The sequence below is a fragment of the Delphinapterus leucas genome, chromosome 5 (genome assembly GCF_059928025.1).
Source record: "Delphinapterus leucas isolate spDelLeu-1000000601 "Yukka" chromosome 5, BTC_Dleu_Yukka2, whole genome shotgun sequence".
Lineage (NCBI taxonomy): Eukaryota > Metazoa > Chordata > Mammalia > Artiodactyla > Monodontidae > Delphinapterus > Delphinapterus leucas.
The window spans coordinates 96,200,737-96,227,577 of record NC_143133.1 but is presented as its reverse complement, the minus strand read 5'-3'; the positions used below and the strand labels follow the sequence as shown (position 1 = coordinate 96,227,577).

General features: G+C 39.4%; 1 protein-coding gene across 6 annotated transcripts in view; it reads left to right on the top strand.

The window, feature by feature from the left end:
• The first annotated feature begins 13,362 nt into the window (after positions 1 to 13,362).
• The window catches only part of HNRNPD (heterogeneous nuclear ribonucleoprotein D), an 18,235-nt gene continuing 4,756 nt past the window's right edge, over positions 13,363 to 26,841 (top strand). Inside the window, exons 1-4 of one of the 6 annotated variants that reach the window (XR_002648186.3) lie at positions 13,363 to 13,924; positions 15,774 to 15,830; positions 24,917 to 25,085; positions 25,698 to 25,859. Coding sequence is in view for 4 of the 6 variants with exons in the window: in XM_022599346.3 (XP_022455054.1) it covers positions 13,692 to 13,924; positions 15,774 to 15,830; positions 24,917 to 25,085; positions 25,698 to 25,859 (621 nt within the window). In the remaining 2 variants the exon portion in view is untranslated. The remainder of the gene's footprint in view (positions 13,925 to 15,773; positions 15,831 to 24,916; positions 25,086 to 25,697; positions 25,860 to 26,841) is intronic. The other 5 variants (XM_022599346.3, XR_002648187.3, XM_022599348.2 and 2 more) reach the window with 5 other exon arrangements.

The following is a 26,841-nucleotide window of genomic DNA, read 5'->3' as shown; positions in this document are numbered from 1 at the left end:
GATTCTGCATTATGGTGAGCTGTGTAATTATTTCATTATATATTACAATGTAATAACAATAGAAATAAAGTGCACAATAAATGTAATGCGCTTGAACATTCCGAAACCATCCCCCCACCCCGATCCGTGGAAAAATTGTCTTCCACGAAACCAGTCCCTGGTGCCAAAAAAGTTGGGGACTGCTGACGTACACAGAGTAAAACTGAGGAAGTGTGAAGATATGTGGATTGTATTCATGTCAATTTCCTGGTTCTGATTTAAACTGTAGTTTTGTAAAATGTTGCCATTGGAGGAAAATGGGTGAAATGTACATGGGATCCTTCTATGTTATTTCTTTTTGCGGTACGGGGGCCTCTCGCTGTTGTGGCCTCTCCCGTTGCGGAGCACAGGCTCCGGACGCGCAGGCTCAGCGACCATGGCTCACGGGCCCAGCCGCTCCGCGGCATGTGGGATATTCCCGGACTGGGGCACGAACCCGCGTCCCCTGCATGGGCAGGCGGACTCTCAACCACTGTGCCACCAGGGAAGCCCCTATGTTATTTCTTACAATTGCATGTGACTCTAAAATTATCTCAATAAAAATTCAAATAAAGAAAAATAGTTTGATGGAATTGCTTTTACAGTTCTCATTGTGCAAAGGTTATTTGAAACAGGACATGAATCTAAAAAAATCTACTACTCTGATGTGGCAAATAAATAAATTTATCTTATACATTCAGCCTTTCAGCTTTCAATTCTTTACACGATTTTGGACATTCAATCACCTGGGCTCAGAGCTGTGATTATGGGAAAATTTACAAAATACCCTAGAACATTCTCTGGTAGAGAGATCAAGAAGTCACTGAAGAAACTTTCCCAGTATAGGTAAAGAAGAGTGAAGACTGAAAAAGGTGGAAGGATGTGAGTAATTTTCAAAAATTAAAAACAAAATTTCTTTTTTGATCAATTTAGATGTTTGCCTAGCAGCTTGTGGGCCACTGTGTAACTGATCATACACTGCACTGAGTGATTATAAATCACACTGATTAAAAAAAGTTATCAAAGTGAGATAGTATTTGAAGTTATGAGTATACCTCATCTGTAGATGAAGTCACTAAGAAGGGATCTGTAGTAAGAAGAGAAGAGGGCCAAGGAGAAAATTCTGGAGAATAACAGAGTTTAAAGAGAGGACCTACCAGAAGATCTTAGTGGCAAAATTCAAGAATGGTGGTACCACTCTAAAGTTTGTATGTCTATTTTTAGAGAGTGGGAGTGGGTTAGCGGTTTGTCTGGATGTTTAGGGTGAAACTGTATTCATTTATTACTTGTGTACTTTAATACTACTTTAAAGTAAAAATAAGAATATAGTACAAAATAAAATTAAAAAGCTTCACAAGTAGTAGACAGTGTAAGGATATTGGTTCCTAGACCCAGAAAGAAGAGTGGTTAGACGGTTAGATCCTGTGCTGGGCCTATCAGGCTGCTTGCCAAACAAGAGGCCACAATGAAGTGTTTGTTAACAGAATGATGTTCGGCAACTTCCTGAGGAAGAGTGCAAAGGCAGCCTTGGTCCCTGCTGTGGCCCATGGAGAGGTGTGTGGTCTTCCTGGAGTACCCTGTTGGAAAGTGATATATGGTCTATTGTCTCATCAAACTTGAGAGTCACTAGCTGCTTTTATAACTTTGTGGGAAAGTCATCCATCCCTTGCAGAAGAGACCTAGGATGTACATTAAAGGATTCAGAAGTGCTGGGCCAGAAGATGAAGTACTTAGGAGTAAAAACAGCATTCTGGACAGTGTTTTCAATAGAAAATTGTCAATGGAAAGGAAGAATGATATGCTATGTAGATGCTTAGCTGCATAGAGTCTGGTTTCCTGAATGACATCTTTGGACAATAAAAACTAGTATCTTGGCTAGGGATAGAGTGCATCCCTAAAGGGCTAGGGGAAAACAGACTTTTTTCCAGAAATATGGCAAACTGATCAAGAGGACTTTGTTGAAGGAGGGGGGGAAGAACTCCAGATAACGCTAAATCTATATATGACAGAAGGCACTTGAAATGACATAGAATATCAATGAACAGAAATCCGAAGACTTAAAATTATCATGAGGTGGTATTTGAAGCTATGAGTATAGATGAGATCACTCTATTCTCTTCTTGGCTACTTCCTGCCAATTACTGTGCAATTGTCTGGCTGATTTTTGAAGGTTTCAGGTTTGAGGTCTTCCATAGTCAGTAAGGCCAAAGCTCAGCAAATGGAGATGGCAATGAAGGGGGCTGGCAGGCCTCCCAAAAAGAGCCCACAGGGTGGCGGTACTTTAGTATGCCCACCACAGACCAAGGTCTGGTTCTCAGGTCTCTAAGTACTGATTCTGCCACTGTAAACACACAAGATGCCACTGCAAAAACCAAAATGCCAATTTATTAATTTATTAATGTACAATTTTGGGGACAAGGGACGTTTCCTTTCCAATGTCCTGAACATTTATGGCTGCCATGAAGGATAACACCTTCCCCATATGAGGGTAACCATGAGGCTGAATTATTATTATTTTTACAAATATTTATTTATTTGGCTGCACCGGGTCTTAGTTGAGGCATGCAGGATCTTTTAAGTTGTGGCATGTGGGATCATTATTTGCAGCATGCGAACTCTTAGTTGCAGCATGTGAGATCTAGTTCCCTGACCAGGGATTGAACCCAGGCCCCCTGCATTGGGAGCATGGAGTCTTAGTCACTGGACCACCACCAGTGACATCCCCTGAATTATTTTTTCTGTTAATTTATTCTTTACTGAAGTACAGTTGAATTACAATATTGTGTTTATTATTGCTGTACGGCAAAATGGCTCAGTTATACATATATACATTCTTTTTCTTTTCTTAATTGAAGTGTAGTTGATGTACAATGTTGTGCCCATCTCTGCTGTACAGCAAAGTGACTCAGTTATACACATATATACATTCTTTTTTTATATTCTTTTCCATTATGGTTTATCACAGGATACTGAATATATTTCCCTGTGCTATACGTTAGGACCTTGTTGTTTATCCATTCTATATATACCAGTTTGCATCTGCTAACCCCAAACTCCCACTCCTACCTTCTCCCACTCCCCTCCCCCTTGGCAACCACCAGTCTATTCAAATGTCCCTGATTTTGTTTCTGTTTCATAGATAGGTTCATTTGTGTCGTATTTTAGATTCCACATATGTGATATCATATGGTATATGTCTTTCTGACTTACTTCACTTAGTATGATAATCTCTAGTTACAACCATGTTGCTGGAAATGACATTATTCATTCTTTTTTATGGCTGAGTAGCATTCCACTGTATATATGTGCCACATCTTCTTTATCTATTCATCTGTTGATGGACATTTAGGTTGTTTCCATGTCTTGGCTATTGTGAATAGTGCTGCTATGAACATAGGGGTGCATGCATCTTTTTGAATTATAGTTTCGTCTGGATATATGCCCAGGAGTGGGATTGCTGGATCATACAGTAGTTCAGTTTTTAGTTTTCTGAGGAACCTCCATACTATTTTCCACAGTGGCTGCACCAACTTACATTCCCACCAACAGTGTAGGAGGGTTCCCTTTTCTATGAGGCTGAATTATTCATCAAAGGGTAATTGACCCAGAATAGATACCCCCAAAAAGGTGAACATTAATCTTGAGGATGCAAAATGGTAACGTCTGATTATTTCCAACCCTACAAAAGAGAACCTCTTTCTTATGATAAAAATAGGCATATTTACAAAGTTAGGAATTTCTTTTTGGAATTTCCAACTGGAGAGCACTAGATAATCACTGCGATGTTATTTTTACAGTATATCTATTCAGTAGAATATTAGGCAGCCATTGCAATTTTAGCTATGAAGATTACACAGCAGCACAGGAAATATGTATGGCATAATAGCTGATGAAAAAAGTAGGATATGCAATTTCACTGTTTAAAAGCAAACACAGAAGGGAAAAAAAACTGACATGAAACACATCAAAATGTTCAGAGTGGTTATATTTGGAAGGTTGTCTTAGGGGTGATTTTTTTCTTTGCTTTTCAAATTGAATAAGATATTTTTTCCCTCTGCAGTGGGAGCACCGAGTCTTAACCGTTGGACCACCAGGGAAATCCCTGAATAAGATTATTTGAAATGATTTAAAAAAAATTACAGCTGGATTGTATGTAGTGACTACTGCTTTTTTCTTTCCACCTCTCCCAAGAATTTGCATGTGGTCACTAAATAATCATTCAGCCTCAGGTCACTTCCTTTCTTTCATTTTTTTTTTTCTGACAGAATTATGTTAGCAAAATGCTATCGACACAGTATACCCTGATTCCAGCATTTGATATATCTTTGCTCTTGATCAAGGTTCTTTGGGTTACAGTAACAAAAATGTACTCAGATTTGCTCAGGTAAAATGTGAATCTTGGGGAACAGGCGCATTGCGTATAACCCAAGGGAAGAAGTTCAGCTGAGGACAGAAGTCAGTGACGGGTATGTCATGAAGAACCAAGGCAGATACCATCTTCATCTTGTCAGGACCACGTGGCCTCTGGTCTCTCGTTCTTTCTATACATCTGCTCATTCTTTCTCTCTCTCCCCCCTTCACACTCAAAACTTATGTTCTCAGCTTCTATGATCCACATTGTGCAAAAAGCCTGCTCAATCCTCCAATCAGATTTCCTCCTAGCTCTAGCCCTCTGACCAAATGCTTAGAGACCCAGTATCCTAATTTAAATTCAATTTCAATTCCCAGGAGAGAAATCCAATTGATCAGTTGGGGTCAGGTGTCTACCCTGGCTGTGGTTTGGCAATGGAGGTAGGGGTGGAGTCATAGAATATAAATTTGGCTGCAAAGGGGCCACTCTTGGTTGAGGGGAGAGTTCAGAGAAAGTAGTCATGGCTTGGCAGACAACTCAAAAGGTATTTACTACCTGGGTTTCTCATGAGTCCTCAGCATCAAGGTGGAGACACAGGAGTTGGTCGAATAGACAAGAAGGTATATCATAACTGGTTATATGATCACACCCACAGGAGATAAATCAGTGACACCCTGCCTAAGGTTTCTGGAGGGAGTGGCTTTCAGATCTTATGAGTAGATCTCTGGTAGCTTCCAGTAAGGCTCTAGGTGGGCTCTGTCCTGATCAACAGTTTTTAATGAAGTCTTGGATTCCCTGGGCCTGGGGAATTTGTGTTTCCACTTTCCTTAATATTCTTAAATCTTCTCTACCTCCACCCCTGTCCACACTCTCTGCTAATGAAAGACTTCTTTTCTATTTTATTTTATTATTTATTTTTTAAATAAATAAATAATTATTTTTAAAATTGAAGTATAGTTGATTTACAATGTTGTGGTAATTACTGCTGTACAGCAAAGTGATTAAGTTATACATATACATTTCTTTTTAATATTCTTTTCCTTTATGGTTTATCATAGGATATTGAATATAGTTCTCTGTGTTATACAGTAGGACCTTGTCGTTTCTCCATTCTCTGTATAAAAGCTTGCATCTGCTATCCTCATCCTCCCACTGCACTGCTTTCTCAACCCCCTTCCCCTTGGCAACCACCGGTCTGTTCTCTATGCTAGTGACAGACTTCTTAACCAGCTGAGAAAAATAGAAGGAATCAGAACTAATTATCTGTTTATCACCAAACTTATTGATTTACCTACATCTGTACTCATATAATCTTCCTTCCCTCCCATACAACAGATGAATCATCTCTACTCCACCTTGTGCATTGGATCCCATCTTCTCTCACCTACTTAAGAACTTGGCTTCTTCAATTATCCTATTTCTACTCTACATCACCAGTTTTTGTCTTTCTACTGGATCATTACCATCATTTTACAACTATGGTGTAACACCAAAAAAAAAATACGAGCCCCCCAAAATAGAGCTATAAGTCATCTAGACTGCTGGTTAGCCACAAAGTTAAACTATCAACAGACCAAAAAATCTTTTATACTCTGGTCCTCTTGAACAGATACTGTATCCCCTTTAAGAAACGTTTTAGCAATCTTTACAAATAGCTTTCCAAATTTGTTAACCTGTGGTCATCACCATAGAATAATATGCAATGTACTTGTTCCATTGGCGTCTTCCAGGATTTGAGTCCAGTTATTAGTCTAGAAGCAATGAAATTAGAAGCAATAGGTATGGGTCTTGAGGAGAATCAATATTCCTCTGCAAAACACCTACTTCAGGATAGGTCATTACAGGTTCTTCAGGCAAGGGGAGGCTAATCTCCAGACAGTAGGTAGACTAGATTACTACTGCTGCTGTAATAAATTACTACAAATCTAGAGGCTTAAAACAACACAGATTTATTATTTTACAGTTCTAGAGGTCTCATTGGGCTAAATAAGGAGGAATGCAGGTCTGGGAGATGCAGCCAAAGGGTTATAGAACACTCACTATTGACTTTGAATTATTGAAGCAGATGAAGAAGCCGGAACTCATGGAGAAATATAAGAAGACAGAGCTTGTGGAGGAGTCTGAGAAGCTGCCATTTATGGTCACCTTGACTGCAAAGCAGGAGTGTGCACAGAAGTTTGAGATGCCATTGTGTTTGGCTGCCACAACTGCAAAGTGAGAGCTTGTGGCGAGATCTGAGTATCTGGAAACTGCCAGTCTCCTGGAAGAAACTGCTACAACCTCCTGAGAAGAAAAGCTTCTTTTCTCTGCCTTTCCTATATGCTGTGAGTACCTCTCATTGGCGACTCTAACTTGGAACCATAAAGGGAGGGGAATTCTGGGAAATGTTCTTGGCTTCTCCTCTGCAATGGAGAGATGGTACATGTGGGTGGCAATAATGCAAAGTTGACAACCAACAATTCAGCATAGTTAGAAAACTTCTGATTTTGAGAAATTAACTGGCAAGTCAAACTGTGCTTAAATGATAAAGGGCATGTACTGAATCATGAGACTAAGTCTAGAGGTAGGGATAGCTGTAGTGGAAATTGATCTGGTAGCTCAAAAAATGTGAGCAGGACCTGATATCCTGTCTTCCATGTCTCGGTTACTCTTCATTGCTCTTTGATTCCTATCTTCATAGGCATTTTTTGTTGCAAAACAGCTGCCAGTGGTTCCCTCAGCTACATGCTTCTCAGCTTATGATAGACCAGTGGGTAGGAGAGGATTTCTTCACTCAGATGTCAAAGAGAATTTCTTGAATGTGATTGGTTGATTTAGGCTCTGTGCCTTTCCCAAACCAAACTATGTGACCAGGGGCGATGAGTTCACTCTGATTAGTTGACTGAGAAGGGAAAACCAATGTTTGGCTCCACCCCCAAATGTCTACTATAGTATAAACCAAAACATCAAGGACACGAACAAGTTAAATAGAATAAACCCCTCCTACTATGGCCAGATGGACTGTTGATTATGTATCACTACTTTTAAAGTGTGACTTTTGAGCAACTGTATTGAGTCTGAGTGCCTGAGAACTCCCAGCCCTGGCGTAAGGAAGTGATTATTCTCAAGCATCTTGTACCGGATGAGGAATACCAAATAACTCAGAGCCACTGCAATAAAGGAAACGCTCCAAATAGCCCCAGGACAAGAAACACATTCCTAAACTTTTTTTGAGGCTTTCAATGTTTATTAGTTGAACCTTAATCTGAAAACGCCAACTTTTCAATATTATGTTCTCTTTCAATAATTATTCCCTTGAACTGTAGCTCCTAAAAACTAAGCAGGACAACCATAAAATTAGCAGCTAAAAGAAACTTACAGGTTGATTATGAAACAAAACCTGATATTATTTGGCTTCAGCCTTGGTCCCTGGGAAAAAAAAAGATGTCTGGGGGATCCAAGATGCCAGAACTCAGTTCAAGTCAAAATATCGTATTGCAGTGCCTGAGGCAGGATTATGAAAAGGCTCTGGATAAGCCCTAGCTGCAGCAGTTAACCAAAATGTCATCCCAGAGCTTCAGAAAAGGGGAGGGAAAAACGGAAAAAATACTGAATTTAACGATAATGTTAGTCTTATTCTCTACTGGAAATATTATTAATATTAATCCAATTCTTGTTTTATTTTTAATGATCCCTTGCTGTCATCAGAGCATGTTTTTCTTTGTAGAAAATGTCATTCTAGAAAAAATACACTCATGTGACCACATATAAATAACACTTTATTTGGAGATTAGCCTCTCGTCAGAAGAAATCAACCATGAGAGGCTTCATGACAAAGGCCTTCTGACTCATCTTCCTGATACCCTCCCATGGTCCACTGTCCATACAACATCCAGAATGGTCTGGATTATTCGAATCCAGATTATAATTATCTGGATTATTCCAGCCACTTAAAGTTTAAGTCAGATCATATCCTTCCCCTGCTCAAAATCCTCCCATAGTTTCTCATCACATTTATTTTTAAATTTTTATTTATTTTTTAATTTAAAAAATTTATTTATTTATTTTTGGCTGCGTTGGATCTTCGTTGCTGCATGTGGCCTTTCTCTAGTTGCAGTGCGCGGCTTCTCATTGTCATGGCTTCTCTTGTTGCGGAGCACAGGCTCTAGACGCAGGCTTTAGTAGTTGTGGCACACGGGCTCAGCAGCTGTGGCTCGTAGGCTCTAGAGCGCAGGCTCAGTAGTTGTGGTGCACAGGCTTAGCTGCTCTGCGGCATGTAGGATCTTCCCAGACCAGGGCTTGAATCCATGTCCCCTGCATTGGCAGGCAGATTCTTAACCACTGCGCCACCAGGGAAGCCCCTCTCCTCACATCTATAATAAAAGCAAAGTGCTAACTGCAGCTTACAAGGCCCTGGGGGACCTGGTTTCTGTATACTTCTCAGGTATGATCTATTATGCTTTCTTGCCTTCACTCTATTCAGTCACATTGGCCTCTATCATTCACTGAAAGTGCCAAGAACAGTCCTGTCTTTGCCTTGTAAAGTCTTCCTTGAGCTATGTGTATGGCTTTCTCCTTCATCTCCTTCAGGGCTCTACTCAGAAAGGCACCTCCTTCAAGGGTCTTCTCTGACCGCTGTATCTAAAATAGCACATTATCTATCTCTAGCACCTTACCAATTTTTCTTCCTATCACTACTTTATATTACATTATTTCGTCTATTGTTTGTCTCTTCCACTAGAATGTCAGCTCCATGAGATCAGACCTGTCTGCTTTGGTCACTGTTACATTCCCAGTGCCAGAAATGTACCTGTGTCATGTGTTGCATGGTTGAATGAAAATAAATCTAACTAGAAATAACCCACTATTTATGTCCTAAGAAGCATCTGGATGAATGAAGACATATTTTGGAGGTAGGATTTAGTGACTGATTGGATATGGGGGGTGAAGGTGTGGGGTGCTATCAAGGATTCCCTGATTTTTGCCAGGAGCACACAGGTGGGTGGAGGTGTCATTTATGGAGAAGAGGAAGACTAAAGAAGCTGATTTGTAGGGAAGGTCAGTTCAGTTTTGGACATCTAAAGCTTGAGATGCCTGTGGGACAACCAAGTGGAGAAGTTAAGCAGGCAGTTGGATATGTAGGTCTGGAGTGAGATAAATGTTTTTATTGTTTGAATCTTTTTTGAGCTAGGTTTTCTTTAATTGACTCTAAAGGCACCCTATTGACATCTCTGTGGTCAAGCATAACTGACTCTATGATAGACTTGCTAAAGTAAAATCTGACACTTCACAGTGATAGGGCCTTTCTCTTCTCTAAGTGAAAAGGGAGCTTCCTGACAACCAAGAATGATGATAGAGAATGTTCACTTTTTGCGCAATTGGTCACTTCACTTAAAATCACAAGCTAATTCTTCAACAAAAAGCTTAAATCCTACTGAAGGTGTTCTGCAAGTGAGTAAATGGCTGTTTAACATTGTTGTAGAAGAGTCTCAAGTATGTGTACCTTGCATAGGAAATGAATTCTCTCTGCTGTTTCTTCTGGACACTGTTTATTCTAGGTTGCTGAATGGAATGCATATTCCACTTAAAAATTTTTGAGCATAGATTTGCTTGCTCCATTTGTAGAGTATATTTATTTATTTTTTATATTTTGGCCGTGCCACACAGCTTGCGGGATCTCAGTTCTCTGACTATAGGGGCTGAACCCAGGCCACGGCAGTGAAAGTCCGGAATCCTAATCACTAGGCTACCAGGGAACTCCTTGTACAGTGCATTTAGCAGATAAACTGTGACTTCTTGACTTAGGTGTGTACATCTTGTCCAGGGTAAAAGTGATTCCAGTTTAAAATCTCAAATGAATTCTGCCTTTTATAAGTACTCTAGTCTTTTCTGCAGTTTTTGCTTCATAAATGCTAAATTAAATGAGGATCTAACATTTCAGTGTTATCTGAATCACTGGGAACCTCCTGAAGCATGGAATTTCTGATGTCATGGACAATGAGAGGGAACACGACCTCCCTGCAGTGATTTGGGCCAGTCTAACATAGTGCCAATATACAATCTTCAGCCCCTTAAACAGTAAATTCTTACCTATGACTATGGAATACAAGTTTGGTTCTCCCTCTTAAGGAACTTCACACACCAGCAAGTGGTCTGAGGAAGTGTTTTTATGCCAGAGATGAAGTGGGATGGTGGGAAGAGACTTTTAAGTCCCTGGAAGCATACCTAGTTTGCCTGAAAGATCCTAAACCTAACAAGTTGTCATTCAGTAATTCAACCAGCAATTAGTCTATTATGTGTGTGTATGTGTACATGTGTGCATGAGGGAAGGATATATACAACACATTAACTTTACTCTCCAGGAACTCATGGTCTAGTAAAATTACATATTTAGAAAAACAGAAGTAAAGATAAAGACTGTGAGAATGTATGATTAATTCTGCCTCAGGGAGCCTGGGAAGGCTTCACAGAGGTAGGAACATTTAATTGGGGTTTTGAAGGATGAATAGTTTACCAGGCAGATGAAGAACGTGAAAAGAACTAGGGTTGAAGTTAAATGGGTTCTCAGAAGAATGTTGGGTGGATGTTGGTGCATAGGATGCAGAGATTTGGACCATAATATGCAGGGATATGAGTGATAAGGCATCATACATACTCACATAACACATGATAAAGGTGTTAGCTTTAAAATCATTCCTAGGTTTCCTGGAATTTTTAATATAAACTCCAAGAAAGTTCCTAAGTTACTGGGCTACGTGTGAATTAAAATAAACCTCTTGGGAAAGTCTATTACTAAGAGACAGGCATGTCTAAAGCTGTCTTAAAAGCAAAAGTGGCGGGGGTGGTGGTGGTGGTGGGATGAGTTGGGAGATTGGGATTGACATGTGTACACCAATATGTATAAAATGGATAACTAATAAGAACCTACTGTATAAAAAAATTAAATTAAATTAAAAATTTTTTTAAAAAGCAAAAGAAGCTTTTTTTAAAAAACTTATTTTTGGCTGCGTTGGGTCTTCGTTGCTGCACGCAGACTTTAGTTGCGGCTCTAGGCGCATGGGCTTCAGTAGTTGTGGCACACGGGCTCAGTAGTTGTGGCGCATAGGCTTAGTTGCTCCGTGGCACGTGGGATCCTCCCAGACCAGGGCTCAAACCTGTGTCCCCCGCATTGGCAGGTGGATTGTTAACCACTGCGCCACCAGGAAAGTCCCAAAAGAATTATCTTCTGAAGACAGAAGAGATTCAACAGGCACCCCCTTCAAGTGAGTTTCTTCTTAGTTGTCTCTAAGTTGGAATATTTGGTTTGAGCACAATACCCACTTTCTTCTTGGCTACTATTCCTTTTTTTAGGGGGGCCGTTCCACGCTGCATGAGGGACCTTAGTTCCCCCAACAGTGATCCAACCCCGAGCCCCCTGCAGTGGAAGGGTGGAGTCTTAACCAATGGACCGCCAGGGAAGTCCCTTGGCTACTATTTTGACAGGTGGAGACATACCTGAAGTCACTACCACTTTATCTGCGATACACATTCTTGGCACTGCCTGTGTGTGACTTACGTAATACAGGAGTTCAGCAAGATTATATTTTTAAGACGTTTTCAGGATTTGATTTGTATTCTTGGGTTTTAATTATTCTGTCATGTAAATTCTGCTAACTTGACTAATTATAAAAAATTAAGTGTTTTCAGTCTTCCTTTGAGATTTTTGGATAGTGTTAATACAAATTCATTTAATTACATAGTGGAAAACAAATATTTAAACTCTGCAGAGTTCTTTTCGATATTTCACACTAGTCTTCGTTTCCCCAGTGCCTGGGCACACGCTAAACAGGCAAATAATCATTTGTTGACTAAAGAAGTACCTAAAAACTTGATTTTCTTCAAGATGTAATTGCAGGAAGCAGCAAATCCCAAAGCCCGAATAATCCAGTTTCCAGCCAAGGCGCCTGGGATTTCTAGTAGGTCTATTAAAGAACTTGACTGGTTACCCTGCACAAAACCCCTAGCGGTGTTTAACAACAGAAAACTCCCCTAACCCACAACACAACAAACTGAGAAAACTTGTAAAGAAGATTCGCAGTATTTAGATATTCTATTTAGTACAAGAGCTAAAAAAACATGAACTTAAGTGAACTCTTGGTTGATCTAGCACCCTTCCTAACTCCTAGTATTTTCAAAGAATCGTGGTAGGTTTCAGGATCCTCAAATACAACAAGCAATGCAAAACAATCCCTGTTCCTTAAAATACGCAAGTTACTTGCTTCTTCTGACGAAAAATTTCAGGAGAAAAGCAGGCAAGCAGAAGTCTTACTTGGAAAGCAACTCTTAAAAGAAAAGCAGCCCTAATCATCAACGGCCTCAGCCTGCCCGCCAGGGTCTGGGAAACGCGGCAGCTGAAGCCGGGGAAACCTCAATGTCACCCGGTCGCGGGCGACTACGGCGGCCGGAGGAGCTGCCGCAGTCCGTGCACGCGCACGGCCAGCCGCGGCGCCTCGCTCAGGCTATCGCGAGCCAGGCGTTCCCCGGAGTCTGTGGGACAAGGCCGACACCTCAGCGTAGCCTCCCTTCTCGGGCTGGCACCGCTAACACGCGGGGACCAGCCGGCTGTGCGCCTCCCCTCCCCCACTCCAAATCCGCAGGCGCACAAGGCACGGCCGCCTTCCGGGAGGTGCTACCACACCCCTGCCCAACGCCGCTGCTCCCGCCCGCTGCTGGGGGTGGGGGTGGGGATTGGGGTGAGCCGACCAGGAACCCTCGGAAAAGCTGCGGCGGACGAAGGGGCCCTTCTAGCCGCGCCTTCGAAACAGCGCTCCTTGTTCTCGATGGTCTCCGCGCGGCCGTCTTATAGAACGCCATTTCCGGTTCCCTTTAAAGGCCCCACGCTGTGCGGCGCAGCGCCTGCGAGGAAGGTATAAAAGGGAGCGAGAGGGCGGGACCGAGGAGGAAGGGGAAAAAAACTAGCGGTAGAGGGGGGCGGGGAGGTGCAAAGGGCGCGCTCGCGCGCCACGTGACCGGGACGCGCCGTTCTTCCGTCGGCCATTTTAGGTGGTCCGCGGCGGCGCCATTAAAGCGAGGAGGAGGCGAGAGCGGCTGCCGTTGCTTCTTATTCTTTTTTAGTGCGGCGGACGGACGAGAGTGGGAGTGCGCGCCGCGCGAGAGTGGGAGGCAAGGGGGGCAGGCCGGGGAGAGGCGCAGGAGCCTTTGCAGCCACGCGCGCCTTCTCTGTCTTGTTGTGTGCTTCGCGCGGTAGAGCGGGCGCGCGGCAGCGGCGGGGATTACTTTGCTGCTAGTTTCGGTTCGCGGTAGCGGCGGGTGTAGTCTCGGCGGCGGCGGAGGCAGTAGCACTATGTCGGAGGAGCAGTTTGGCGGGGACGGGGCGGCGGCGGCAGCAACAGCGGCGGTAGGCGGCTCGGCGGGCGAACAGGAGGGAGCCATGGTGGTGGCGGCGCAGGGGGCAGCGGCGGCGGCGGGAAGCGGAGCCGGGACCGGGGGCGGAACCGCGGCCGGAGGCACCGAAGGAGGCAGCGCCGAGTCGGAGGGGGCGAAGATCGATGCCAGTAAGAACGAGGAGGATGAAGGGTGAGTAAGGGGCGGCCCGGGATAGTCAGGCCCAACTATCCCCCCTCCCCCTCCTTCTCCCCCGCCATTAGGCCTCGTTCCCGCTCTCCCCCCGGTGCTCCAGGCTCCCGTGCAGCCTCTTTGCACTGTTATCCCCTTCTCTACGCCGGGCTCCCCCGGGGTTTCATTTCCTTCTTCCCCTGCCTGCTAATCGCCCCCTCCCCCATCACACACGTTTCCACCTTTAGCCGTCACCATGCTGCTCCCCGGCCCGCCCTTCTTCCCTCCCTCGCCTTGGGTCTCCTCCCACCGACTTAGCCGCCAGGATTTTTTCCCGCCTGTCGAGGGGTACCTTTTTTCTTTTCCCGCTGTCTTCTCTCTCCCCAGTTTCCTAAAGTCCTGGGCATAAAAACGCAGTCAGACACAAAAATCCTTTATGCCTGGATAACTAAGGTTTATTTGGTGCTTCTCACTGCAGCATCCCTAGACGATGCCATTCTTTGTAAGCACATGCTTCGGGGAACGTGTAGGTTGTCCAGCTCTGCTCCTCCCGTCTTGGCTTCAGGCCGAATGTTTTTCAGTATTTTGAGTAAGTTTCGCCTCAGCCTTTTCGTTTTTCTACTGTACACCATCGCACAACGGCTTGCTTGCATATTCCCCACTTTCCAGCCTACGGAACCAACTGGGCTTGGTGAAATTCCCCGAATCGCCTGTTGGTACGTTGGTTTTGCTCCAAGGGCTTTCTTCAAGTTCCTTGTCGGCGGAGCCTGCACTTGACTGGAGCTGTTCTACCTCCGACTTGCTGACCGCCCTTCCCCCACCCCGCAGAGTTATTCTAACCGCGCACCTTTTTCGCGCCCTCAGCTATTGGGTTCCTCAACTGTTCGTACAGATAGTGTACTCTTACCTTACTTTTTCTGTGCAATTTTCATTTTTTACAACCCACGCCGTGCCCAGAATCCTTTTTTTGGTCTCTCTTGATTTCTCCTTCCCGCTCTCACCCAGTTAAGTTACAGGAGGCCCACCAGCCTTCTCTCATAAAATGAACAAATTCTGTAATGTGCTATGGCTTTTATTCTTTTTGCAGGTTTTTAAGTAGTAACTTGTTTCCTCCGATTGGAATACGTTGTATATGTTATTTAAAGCTGCATAAAATTTTTTAGAACGCAGCGTTTGGGAGCCGGGAACAGAATATAGGAGTTAGCAGGAGGGACTAAATCAGGGGTTCTTGGTTGGGTTTTCTTATTCCCGTTACTGATCGCTGATGTTGGGTTAACGCTTCCTTTACTTTTTGTAATTGGGGTGTGTGCGTGTGTAAGTTTTTTCGCTGTAATAAGGAGAAGGGTGTTGGCTGGAAGGTAAAAGCAATAAAGTGTCGCTTTAACTCAATATTGGAAAACATTCTCTTTATTAGGAAAAAGCACAGGCTTTGGAGGGGGGAGAGATAAGCCCTTTGGAATATAGGATTTAATATTCTCAGCCTAGGCAGACTCTTGTCGGGCTGTTTTGCTGATTGTGCTGGCTTTGGGAGAGTGGAGGTGGGATGGGAAACGAGCTTTTCTTAATTTATCTGGAATTATATATAGCTTAGTTTAAGAAAGGGATATGTTAAGTATTTGGAAACTTAAGCCTTTTAACATTTTGGTTTTTTTCTGAATTCTGTTATTTGGACAGAGGCACCCAAATGATTGTGTAACTTACTGTTTGGGGCGGGCTTTCTGTTCTGATTTTTCAAGTCACAAAGCAGCTGCCTTTGTAGTTATCTACTGTTGAACCGAAGTGTAAATGAATTAAAGTTTTTAACCCTAACAATGTCAAAAACTAAAACTAGAATTTTGATTGGTTGCTGTACCGGTTGTTAATTCCCTAGCCATTCAAACTCCTCCCCACGACACTCTGAAGCAGCGACGGCACAGCGGGAAGAATGGTAAAACTTTTAAATTTTATTTCTGTAATATAAAGGTTTCAATAGTCATAACATGTGGAGGCTGTGTATTGGTTAGTTGCCCATTGATTCCCAGGAAATTCTAGACTTTAGTACAGTAGGATATTTTGTACCTGGGATATAAAACCTTTTTAGGCATCATGTGTGATCTTTGGGCAAAATTGATGGCCATTACATGGTTTTTGGTCAGTGGTAATGCATGTAATTGTGGTTTGGCCAATTAAAGCTTAATATAATTAGTAATGATATTTTTATATTTGGGCAAGAAAGAGTATTTAATTTTAAATTTGATTTGTTTTAAGACAAAAAAATTTTTCGTGTAATTCTAAGTTTAATGTTATACGTGAAGGTTATCTGCTACAATAAAGTGTTGTGTGTTTAAAATGTATTGCATGTTATACTGAAATATTCTGGAAATGTCAGTAGTAAAACAATTTTTAAAGTAGTGATGTATATGCAAAAATGACATTTTTAAAAAATCACCAACCATATTTGTAAATAGAACTTTAATAAGAATTGCACATGTACTATTAAAGGCATGCTGATGTGGCTTTCCACTACAGCTTAAATCAGATTTTTAGATTTTCAGTGTGATTTGGTTGGAATGTTAATTACAGTTGGTTGGTTGACGTGTATTCACAATTGCATGACTTTTTGAAAGGCTGGTAGATTGAGTATTGTTCTTTTTATCCCTCCTCTTCCCCTAAATGTCAGTATTTCTGCCTTCAGGATTATGTTTGAGTTTTCCAGGAGTTTGTATCTACCACCACTGGAGTTTAGAGGGCCAGTAACTTGCAGATAGTTGACTTAACATCTGTACAAACAACATTCTAAGAGCCCAGTTGGGACAGTATTTACCTTTTACAGGAGCTTATTATTTTCTTTAACTGAAATCTGTCCAGTTTTATATTGGAGATAAAGTGTGACATACAGAATAAAAGTTGTTTGGTTTTTTTTTTTTTTTGGCCGCGCCACTGGGGATCTTCCCCGAGACCAGGGATTGAACCCGTGCCCTCTGTATTGGGAGCGTGGAGTCTTAACCACTGGACTGCCAGGGAAGTCCCCAGAATAAAAGTTTTATGATGGAAATTATTCTCTTTGGTCCTGTGATAGTTCAATTTCACTGCTAGGTAATAGTGGCAAACTAAATAAGAAATTATAACTGTACTTGACTTTATTACTCCATTACATATTTCAAATATGTAAGCAATTATTTTCAGTAATTTGAAAGGGTCGTAAACTTACGTTTAAAGGTCGTTGCTTTGACGCTTGCAGAAATTATATGTGGTCTGTTAGTTAATACTATAACTTTGCAAGTTTCTTGAACTCTTAGGAAAAATGGACAATTAAATATTTATGGTTAATGAACATTTTAGATCATGAGGTTTACTTTGAGTTTACATTTAACAAATATTTTCATTTTTAAAGTTTAATATTTGACTTTTAAAATAACGTACCCCCGCGTGCCACAACAAAAGTTCCCGCGTGCCGCAGCTAAGACCCGGCGCAGCCAAATAAATAAATAAATATTTTTTAAAAATTACTCTCCTGTCAGCCTCATCCTTTACACGTATTCTTGTTTTTCTTTCTGAACAAAAAGCCCTCAAGACTTAATCTTTTTGGTGTCTGCACTTGCCACCCTATCTGTTCTCTGTCTCCCAGTTTGAGGGAAATTGGGCAGAAGTTTCATAATAGTAGTGAGGGTAAGACTGGTTACTAGATATAAAATCTAAATTTAATTTCTTAAACACATTTCTGTGTGCGAATCTTTTTACAATTCTAACTTGAGACTGAAGTGAATTACAATTTCATCCTAAAACTATTTAAAAAATCAATTTGTTGCAGACTTAAGTGTTTTTTAAAATACAAGAATAAACAGCTATTTTGAGGAGGACATGCTTGTTATACCTCTAGTGGAGTAAAGTGTTTCCACAATTTACTATGGACCTTTAGAGTAATTATTCACTTCCATAGTAAAATACCTTCCTGAGTTCATCTCATTATAATTTTTCCAACTTTATCATCCCTAGTTTTTACTTAAAAGCAATTGCACTGAGATTTCCCATTTTGGTGTGAACTCATTATGTCCTCTATAGGGCTATGATCCTTTCAGTGTGTAGGTACTTTAAAATTAGTGTCTGGCAAAATACGCATGCCATGTATAGCAAGCTACCTGGAGACAGAGTTTTTACTTTCTCATGATTATTGGGGAACTGTAATATTGTAGTAGCTTGCAATTTTACAAGGTAGGTACATTGACTTGCCTGCATTGGGTTAGGTAAGAAGCAGAATAATCCCGTTCATTTATGAGCCAAAGTACAGCAATACTTTTCTAATAATAGGACTGTTGATCTAGTTCTGTAACCATTAGTGTATAAACCCAAGTGTGATTCTTCCTGTTTGAGGATTTTGTGAATTAATTGTGCTGTAGGTTGTCTCCTGTCTAATTTTTAAGAAATGGGTTTACCTAACACTTTGTTGTTTTAAATATTTGAGATTATAATCTATACCCTAGTGCTTCTGGGGCATCTTGAACATTGTTTGCTTCGTAGAAGAGCAGTTACTTTTAGATAAAGCAGTCTTAACGCCAAATTTACGGGCCTTTGATTCCTAAGTTGGATTTACTGTAAAGTTGAGACCCTGAGTACGTGGGTCTGAATTTTAGCATTCTTGGGAATCTTTGACAAGTTTCCTGGGTTTATTGTAGTAGTGGATGCCCCCAGATTTGAGATGATTAACACCTAAGGAAGGAGTACTAAATTCTTTTCATTTCAAATTCTTATTTATCATGAAGGATACTAAAAATCACCTGACCTTTTGGGTTTGGAATTGGAGAATATCATTGAAGTTTTTGAGTGCTGCTTTTTGAGATAAATATACTTGTGGCCCCTTCTATAATAAATTAAGTGTATACTTCGTATTTTTTTTTTTAAACATTGCTTGGGTGTTGTCATCTGTAAGGGTGCACTTAATATAAGAAGGTTTTGAATCTGCTATTGTGTGTGATTCATGGCCAGCATGGAGAATGATTAGTTTTAGCTTGAAAGCATTTAAAAAGTAATAGAATAATAACTTTTTCCCTATTCCGATTAAACCTGTGCACCTCGAGTGTGTGCAGATTCACAAATGGAGTGAAACAACTTTAGTTCTGCTTCAACATTTTAGTAGATAGGGCACTGAACTGGATGCTGGAAGCGTGGGATCTGTTTCTGTTACTTCACTTCCAACAGTGTGGTCTCAGGTAATATAACATGTTCGTTACTTGGTTTGCTGATTTGTGTGTTGGAAACAATGCTCACCACAGGAAGATTGACTACATAGCCTGCTTTCATAGCTTGTGTGTATTTATCCTGTGCCTTAATAGTTGATACTGCCAGTGGTTTACTCCTGTGGAGTAAAGGTAAGCATGTTTTAGTTTTTGGAGTATTACATATTGTACATTGGAGCTAGACATTTAAGACTGTTTGGGGGTGGAGTGGGGAGACACGTATTATTACTAGCAGTGTTTGGCCAATAATCAAGGTGGTAGTTTTTAAGTATTGGGTCCTATTCTGTAAGCTCCTGCTTATCTAGACTTGAAACTACCATAAAGTCCAAACAGCCAGGAAACTCAACTCTTAGTTTCCCTACCCCAAGTCTTGTGAGAAAGACAGATGAAAAACTATCAGCTAATATACTCAAAAATTAACCAATAATGTCATGAAATGAATCTTACATAATTTTCCCCTTTATTATTAAAAAGTAATGTGATTTTAAAGCATTGCAAGATTCTGAAATTCCACCAAGAAGGTAAAAACCATTTTCTGAGTTTAGGGTTGATATTTAAATTGGTTTCTAATAAAAACAACTTTATAGAATTGTGAATGTGTAGTAATCTCAGTTAACCAGAACCTTAACCTCTAGGTTAAGGAAACCCCATTCCTTAACCTCTAGGTAGAGGAGAGTTCACCTTATAAAGCTGATTGAGAGTTTATTTTAAAAGTAAAAATACAAGATGTCATTCCTGCCTGGGAATGAAATGAAGAAAAGGGGAGATTTTGGGTTAAACATTTAAAGTTTATTCAAAAACTGTCATGTTTATTAGCTATTATGTTTCAACTCACATTTTTAGTCATTTAAGTTCATTCAGAGTATGAAGAAATGAGATCTACTATATTACCTAGAGGAATTAATCTTTTTTATTGACTTGTTAAAAGTTTGTCAAACTGTTTCCAAGAGTATTTTTTATACAGATTCTAAAATGATACCATGTGATACTACCTAGTTGCAAAAAAGTAAACCCCTCCCCATTTTAGGTTAACTACTGATTTAATTTTAAACTAAATCTATATTTTATAAGGAAAATAAATACTCATTTCTTATCTATTGGTGAGATTTCACTATACTTAATGTCATTTTAGGATTGTAAAGGAATAATTTTTAGGATAAAATACCAGAAGTTTTATTTAAATAAGGATTAGTGGTATGCTTGAGTAACATTACTCTAAAAGGTGACAGTGATTGGCCAGTTATGTTGTGTACTTGAAATGTATATCAGATCGACATGCTGTTGTAGTTTTTAAACTGTCAGAATTTGTTATGAAACCACATATGGAAGGCCATGAATTGTTAGGAAGTGTTTAAAAGTTACAGAATCCGTTTTTTCCCTTTCCAAAATTGGGGAAAAGTGTAATGATGTGTTTATCATTTACCTTGAGTAGGGTAGTAGGGCCAAGTGTCTTTATATAAAAAATACTTACTGTTGAGTAGAGTGTTAAACCTAGAGACCTCAGTAGTATTGAGAGTAAAGTTCTTAGATGGGAAAAAACAGTAATTCCACCAGCCAGCACTGCTCCATATATATTGCTGTTTATATTTTGAAATTATTCCTTACTGAAGTTACTGGCATTTATGTAGAGTACAGACAAGTCATCAGTGTGATTTTGGAACTACATTTTATTTAAGAGCTTAGAAAACCTAATTTCCAGTCTGTAGTTTTTACATGGTATATTTAAAATTTCTGGGTTAAGTCTTTAGCATTAAAACTAATCTTAGGATCCATTTATATAAAATTCATCCTGGCCGTTTCCCTTTAATGTTGGAAACTTCATATAGCTCATGCAGATTAAAAAAAAATTTAAGCCATTGAGTAAGTGAAAAAACTGCTTTATTTAGATTGTGCTCTATCCCTACTAAATAGTAATTTATTTCTATTGAGCACTTGGGATGTGTTAGACCATGTTCTGTGCCATTTAAATCCTCACTGCAAATAGAGGTAAGCTCTTAGTTCTGGAGGAAGGATTTAAACCCCAAGCAGTTTGGCTTACTGCCTCTAAATGTACTTCCTCTCGAGGAGAATGTCCCACAAAGCAACCTAAATTCTCATTTGGAGAGTTATCTGCACTGAGTTGTATAACTTTGTGCCTGTCATTTAATATTATAGTATAGTATAATGTCAGTGTCTGTAAGGCAAGAATATTTCAATTGTTGAGTAAGTGTTTTAAGTTGAATACTATATTGCCTTTGGGGTGCTAAATAACTTTACAGATAGGATTAAGAAATTAAACTTCGTTGATACTGTAGGTAAAGTCCTACACTTTAATTGGGATTATTGATTCACTTACAAGTAAGGATCAAATTTTAAGCTTGTATTGCAGTATTAGGGGCCCATTTCTGCTACTTGAACAAGTCCTGTGCTGTAGTTTTAACTTGCGCTGCTCAGGATTTTTCTGAAGTTCCAGCTCTCCTTCATTGTAAAGTGTTCTGCACATCTCGGCAGGGGTGAAAGCGACTTGAAAGTCAGTCTTTGTGTTCAAGGCAGCAAAGGTAATCTGGACAGACACTAGGTATTGTGTTTTAAGCAAGATACAGTAATATAAAATATAGAAAGTTTAAATTGATACCATCTTATATATACCATCCTATAATTTGAGGCAGAGCATGTCAGAATGCTGGTGTTTTAGAGAGGCTAAAATAAGTTCCCATTTATCCAGAATTAAGATAACAGACTTTTTCTTATTTGTTAAACATGTATATTTTGGTGTGTCTACTGAGTAAAAATGGGGTGAATTTATTCAATATGCTAGATTTAGTAAAGATAGAATGGATTTGGTACAGTATGTGTTCATTGTAGTATGTCCACCTGTCTGGTTAGGTTATCAGTTGTGCAGCACCCTTATTAGAGCAGAAGAAAACGAGTGCTTTTGGGCTGCCAAAACGTAATGAATTTGTCTCAAAAAAGAGCTAGTTAGGCTCTTGCTCAGAGGCTGTTTACTTTTACTTTACCCCAAATTTGAAAAGTTTGAGTGCCAGCTAACTTCCTAAAAAATGAAAGGGGGGGAAGCATTTTAGAATAGCAGCTGCTGATTAACCTGGCAAAAATGAAAACTAGAGCTTGTTAAAAGAGCTAAGAAATAAGATGCACTTAGTGTATTAGTACATAGTTCTCTAAGTTCAGAAGACCCTACGGGAATGCTGTAGTAGCATAGTGTGTTAGTGGTGACTGACTCAATGTTAAATCATGATTACTCTATTTGATTAGGAAGGCAGAAGAGTGTGTGTGATATGCTATAGGAAAAAAAAAATCATTCCAAGTAATTGAAGGTTAAAAACAATTGGGGAGAGAGATTAGGACGGCAGGCAATGCTTGAAGGAGGGTAGACTCTTTGGCTTCTCATTCTCTAAAGGTGCTGGATAGCTGAAGTTTTACTACATATGTTGCTCTAATTTTTTGAGAAACAGTAATCATTCTATGGATGTATAAATTATAGTTGACTAGGACATTTATATTCTGGATAAATGGGATTTGATTAAGAAGGATAGCCTCTTCGGTGACCCTTTTTAACTCTAAGGTAGACATTTAACAACTTCTTTACTCAAGACTATATTAAACGTGGAAAGTTTCTTTCAGTAAGAGAACACCTACTGGGCCAGTTGATGAATTAGTATGCTTATCTAGTATTTAAGAAAACTGACTCCCAATGTTGAGAAAAAGTTTGGGGTTTGTGAATTAAATAACGTGCCTCATTTTTGATTTATTTCTTTGTAATTATTTTTTTGATAATTTTAAATTGAGGACACAACTCAATATAAATATTGCCTTGGTTAAATAAAATCAAAACTAGTTCTGTCTCTGAGGAACAGACCGAACAGACACAGAATTTTCTTGCCTTTCAATTTTAGTTTTTTTTTTTAAAGACTTCTGTTATTCTCTTCAGCTTGAAGTAATTTCAAACTGTTAAATTATCGATGGAAAGTTTCTGTAGTAATCATAGAAGTGGTAATTTAATAGTTAAATTTCAATTTAATTGAAGTTTCTATCTAGAACTTTCCATGAATATCTGAGCAAGAGGTCATTACCTTGAAGTCCGTTTCTTTCTCATCCTTAAAAAGATAGCAGTGTTCTCTTCACCTTGAAAGAGTAAATGTTGGTAATGTACTTTCATCTATGAAGGAAGTGCTCTGGATTGTTAGGTTAAAAATAAAGGTGCTTAAGGCGATTTAAGTAACTTGGACTGGATATTATTTCACTGGATATGAAAGAAAATGTAATTGAGAAAATACCTCAACTTTTTTTCCCCATGGAATTGGCAGTAAACATTAATAATACCTGTACAATATTGTGGGTGTTTTGTTATGCTCATTTGATTATAAAATATAAAAAGAGTTAATAAAAGTTGCTTGAAGCATGGAAATTTTATTAGCAGAAGTCCTGAATGTAAAGCATATAAATAGCCCAGCTCTAGAATACAGGTACAAGTTGAAAACCGAACCTAAATGGGAAGCACACTATATGCCTAAAAATAAGACTTCTTTTGCATTAACTTTATTAGAAGTAAGAACAAGTCTGATAAAAATAGTAAGAACAGTAACACCTCAGTTAATCTGGCATCTTTAGGTTAAGCAGAAGCAAGATCTTATTCTAGGGATAGACTTTATTCTCTTGTTGCAAGAATTGGCTTTAGTGGTGATATCCTAAAAAGCCCACAAGATGGAGATGTTCCTGCTTTAATTTCTTTTCAGAGCTGGAAGTTAGCACGACACCCCCATCGCCACCCCTCCCCCTGACCCACTGCAGTTGCAAAGGTAGAAGTCATTGACCAAGCATGATTTTATTCCGATGGTGAAATTGATTTTTAGCCCTCACATAACAAATTCTGACAGTTTATCCTTAAAATAACAATCTCTAGTCCTGTCTCTTTAAAGGGTAGGAGGGAGGTATATGTTAGCTCTTTTGTGGGAGTGGGTAAAGGGGGCAGATGTAAAAGGGATCACAGAGCTGCCAGGTCTGAGCTTTATGGCCTTTTGCTGTAATAAAAGTAAGATTTCACTTTAAATTATTTTGGGGGGGGATGCATTTTTGGTTTTGAAGTGTCTTGGTGGTTTCCACTTACCACCTGTCACTTAGTGTTTTAAAGGTTTAAATATTTTATTGCTGGTTAACTGAGGTTCTACTGAAAATAAATCATCTAGGTTAATTAGTGGATTGTGCTTCAGTGGGTAATTTTTTTGTTCATTAAATTGCTTACGTGATTACTTTTGTCTTTATTAAGGATTCTTACCCTTAGCACATCGAAAAATTTGGTTTACAACTTAATTGTGAGACTTTCCCATTTTATGTGCTAAGAGTTTTGTTAATGAGAGAACAGTTGAGAAAGGAGCTTCAGCATAGACACACGCTAGTTACTGTGATTAATGGGGACCTCATAGCTTTTTTGTAAGTTTAATAAAAATTTGGAAGAGAAATTTCAAGGTGAAATTCTGTTTTGCTGTTACCAGTATTTAACTTGTAATTTAAGAAAGACAGTGTATACTGTTTTTACTTTGGGGATACATTTCTCTTTTTGGCAAGTCAAAAGACTTAATCTGCTGCTTGCTCCCTATTTTGTAATTATGCAGGCACAGTAGTGACAAAACTTTCCATAACTGTAATAGGGTGTTTTTGATATGTGGTTATGTAGGAAGAGTGACATTTTAATACACTGCCCAGTAAATTGGTGCAGTTTTGGGGAAGTATTATTGATGTGGATACTTAAGGCAAAATTAAAAAAAAACTTTTAGCATTTTAATATTGCTTTTTGTCTTTACAGGAAAATGTTTATAGGAGGCCTTAGCTGGGACACTACAAAGAAAGATCTGAAGGACTACTTCTCCAAATTTGGTGAAGTCGTAGACTGCACTCTGAAGTTAGATCCTATCACAGGGCGATCAAGGGGTTTTGGCTTTGTGCTATTTAAAGAGTCGGAGAGTGTAGATAAGGTAGTGTGCCATGTGTTCTAATCAGTTAATAATGTAAAATATGTGAATAGTTTGATACAATTAATCTGCCTATTATTTGTGATTTCCCCTTTTGCAGTCATACGAAGGAAGAGATAACAGCTCTTGCCAATATGTTTTATGAAGAGAGTCAGATTCAAGATTTTTTTACTGAAAACTTCCTGTGTGTCAGGCTCTACTGTATTAAAATTAATTTTAAAAACCTTAAAGATGCCTAATTAGAAGGATATGCTGTGTTAAGTTCACAGAAATACAGATTTTGAAATTTGCTAGGCAAGAAACTTCTGACTGAATCATTTTACATTTTAGTCTTTAGGCTACAGGGAAGTAGCAATCATGCTTATATTGCTAATAGTTAAAGGCATGGTGGTTGTCTAGTGATTGATTAACTCCTCATTCTTACTGACCTTTAGGTTTAAACATTGGTATATATTAGCTAATATCACATCACCACAATTGACAGTTTAATTGTGAGCTGGTCAACATATGCCTGGCATTAGCTATATTTATTTAACTATAATTATTTTTAAGTAAGTTAATAATCTCTGAACTTAAGATATATATCTTTCAAATGAAAAATTTCAATTTCCTTAGGTCATGGATCAGAAAGAACATAAATTGAATGGGAAGGTGATTGATCCTAAGAGGGCCAAAGCCATGAAAACAAAAGAGCCTGTTAAAAAAATTTTTGTTGGTGGCCTTTCTCCAGATACACCTGAAGAGAAAATAAGGGAGTACTTTGGTGGTTTTGGTGAGGTATGTGATAATATTTTGACCTAGTTTTTGTTAAAATTAGTGTGAATATAATTGTCACATTATAGGTTTTTCACTGAGTTTTCCAAAGTTGTTTTGAAGTTTGGACAGATTATGTGATTTGTTTTGAAATAAGGACAGTATAAATACATTATTAGCAGGTCTTTGAAGGTTAGATGATTGCATTTTCTAGTTTATTGAGGAACTATTATATGCATAGCATCCTTGGGCATACCATACGCAAAGATGAAGTAGACATTTTCTTATTGTGGAATTTACTGGATCAGTAGAAAGCTATAAACGAGGAAGAAATTCAGGTTGGATTACCTGAGACGTAGAAGGAAATGGTGCAGTTGAGAATAGGGAAGAAATAAACTAACAATAGGGTGTAACGCCTTCTCAATTTAAGCACATGTGTATGTGCAAATTTTATGAGGCTAATTACAGACTTAGATTCCTTTTATGAATTAATGATTTAAAGCTAGGTTGAGAAATTTGTGGCTTTTGGACCCAGATACAGCCTGCAGACATCCTTGGTTTGATTCAAGCAGAACATATTGCATGTTGTTAGTATTTAGGAATTGAGATATTTCCCACAAAAATCTGTATATTTAGCTTTTCTTCAGTATTTGTAAGAGCAGGTGACATTGGAACTGCCTTCTTGCCTGGCAACAGCCATCTAAGATGGAGTAGCAACTTCCACCTTGGGTTGCTCATACGTTCTCCAGTTTTCAGTGATCCTCACCATTCCCCATTTTCTCCCAAACACAGTCAGTTTTATTGTTTTTCTTAAAATTGACTGTTTCCTTCTGCTTGTACTTGGTGGGTGGGCGGGCATTTGAGTTTGTGACCCTTGAATTAGGTAGCAAGTGTCAATACCATATGAACCTTTTTTTAATAAACAGGTTTAACAACTTTTTAGGTGGAGTGCATATTCTAATTCGAAGACTTTTTAAAAGATTAAACAGAGACACAATATAGAACG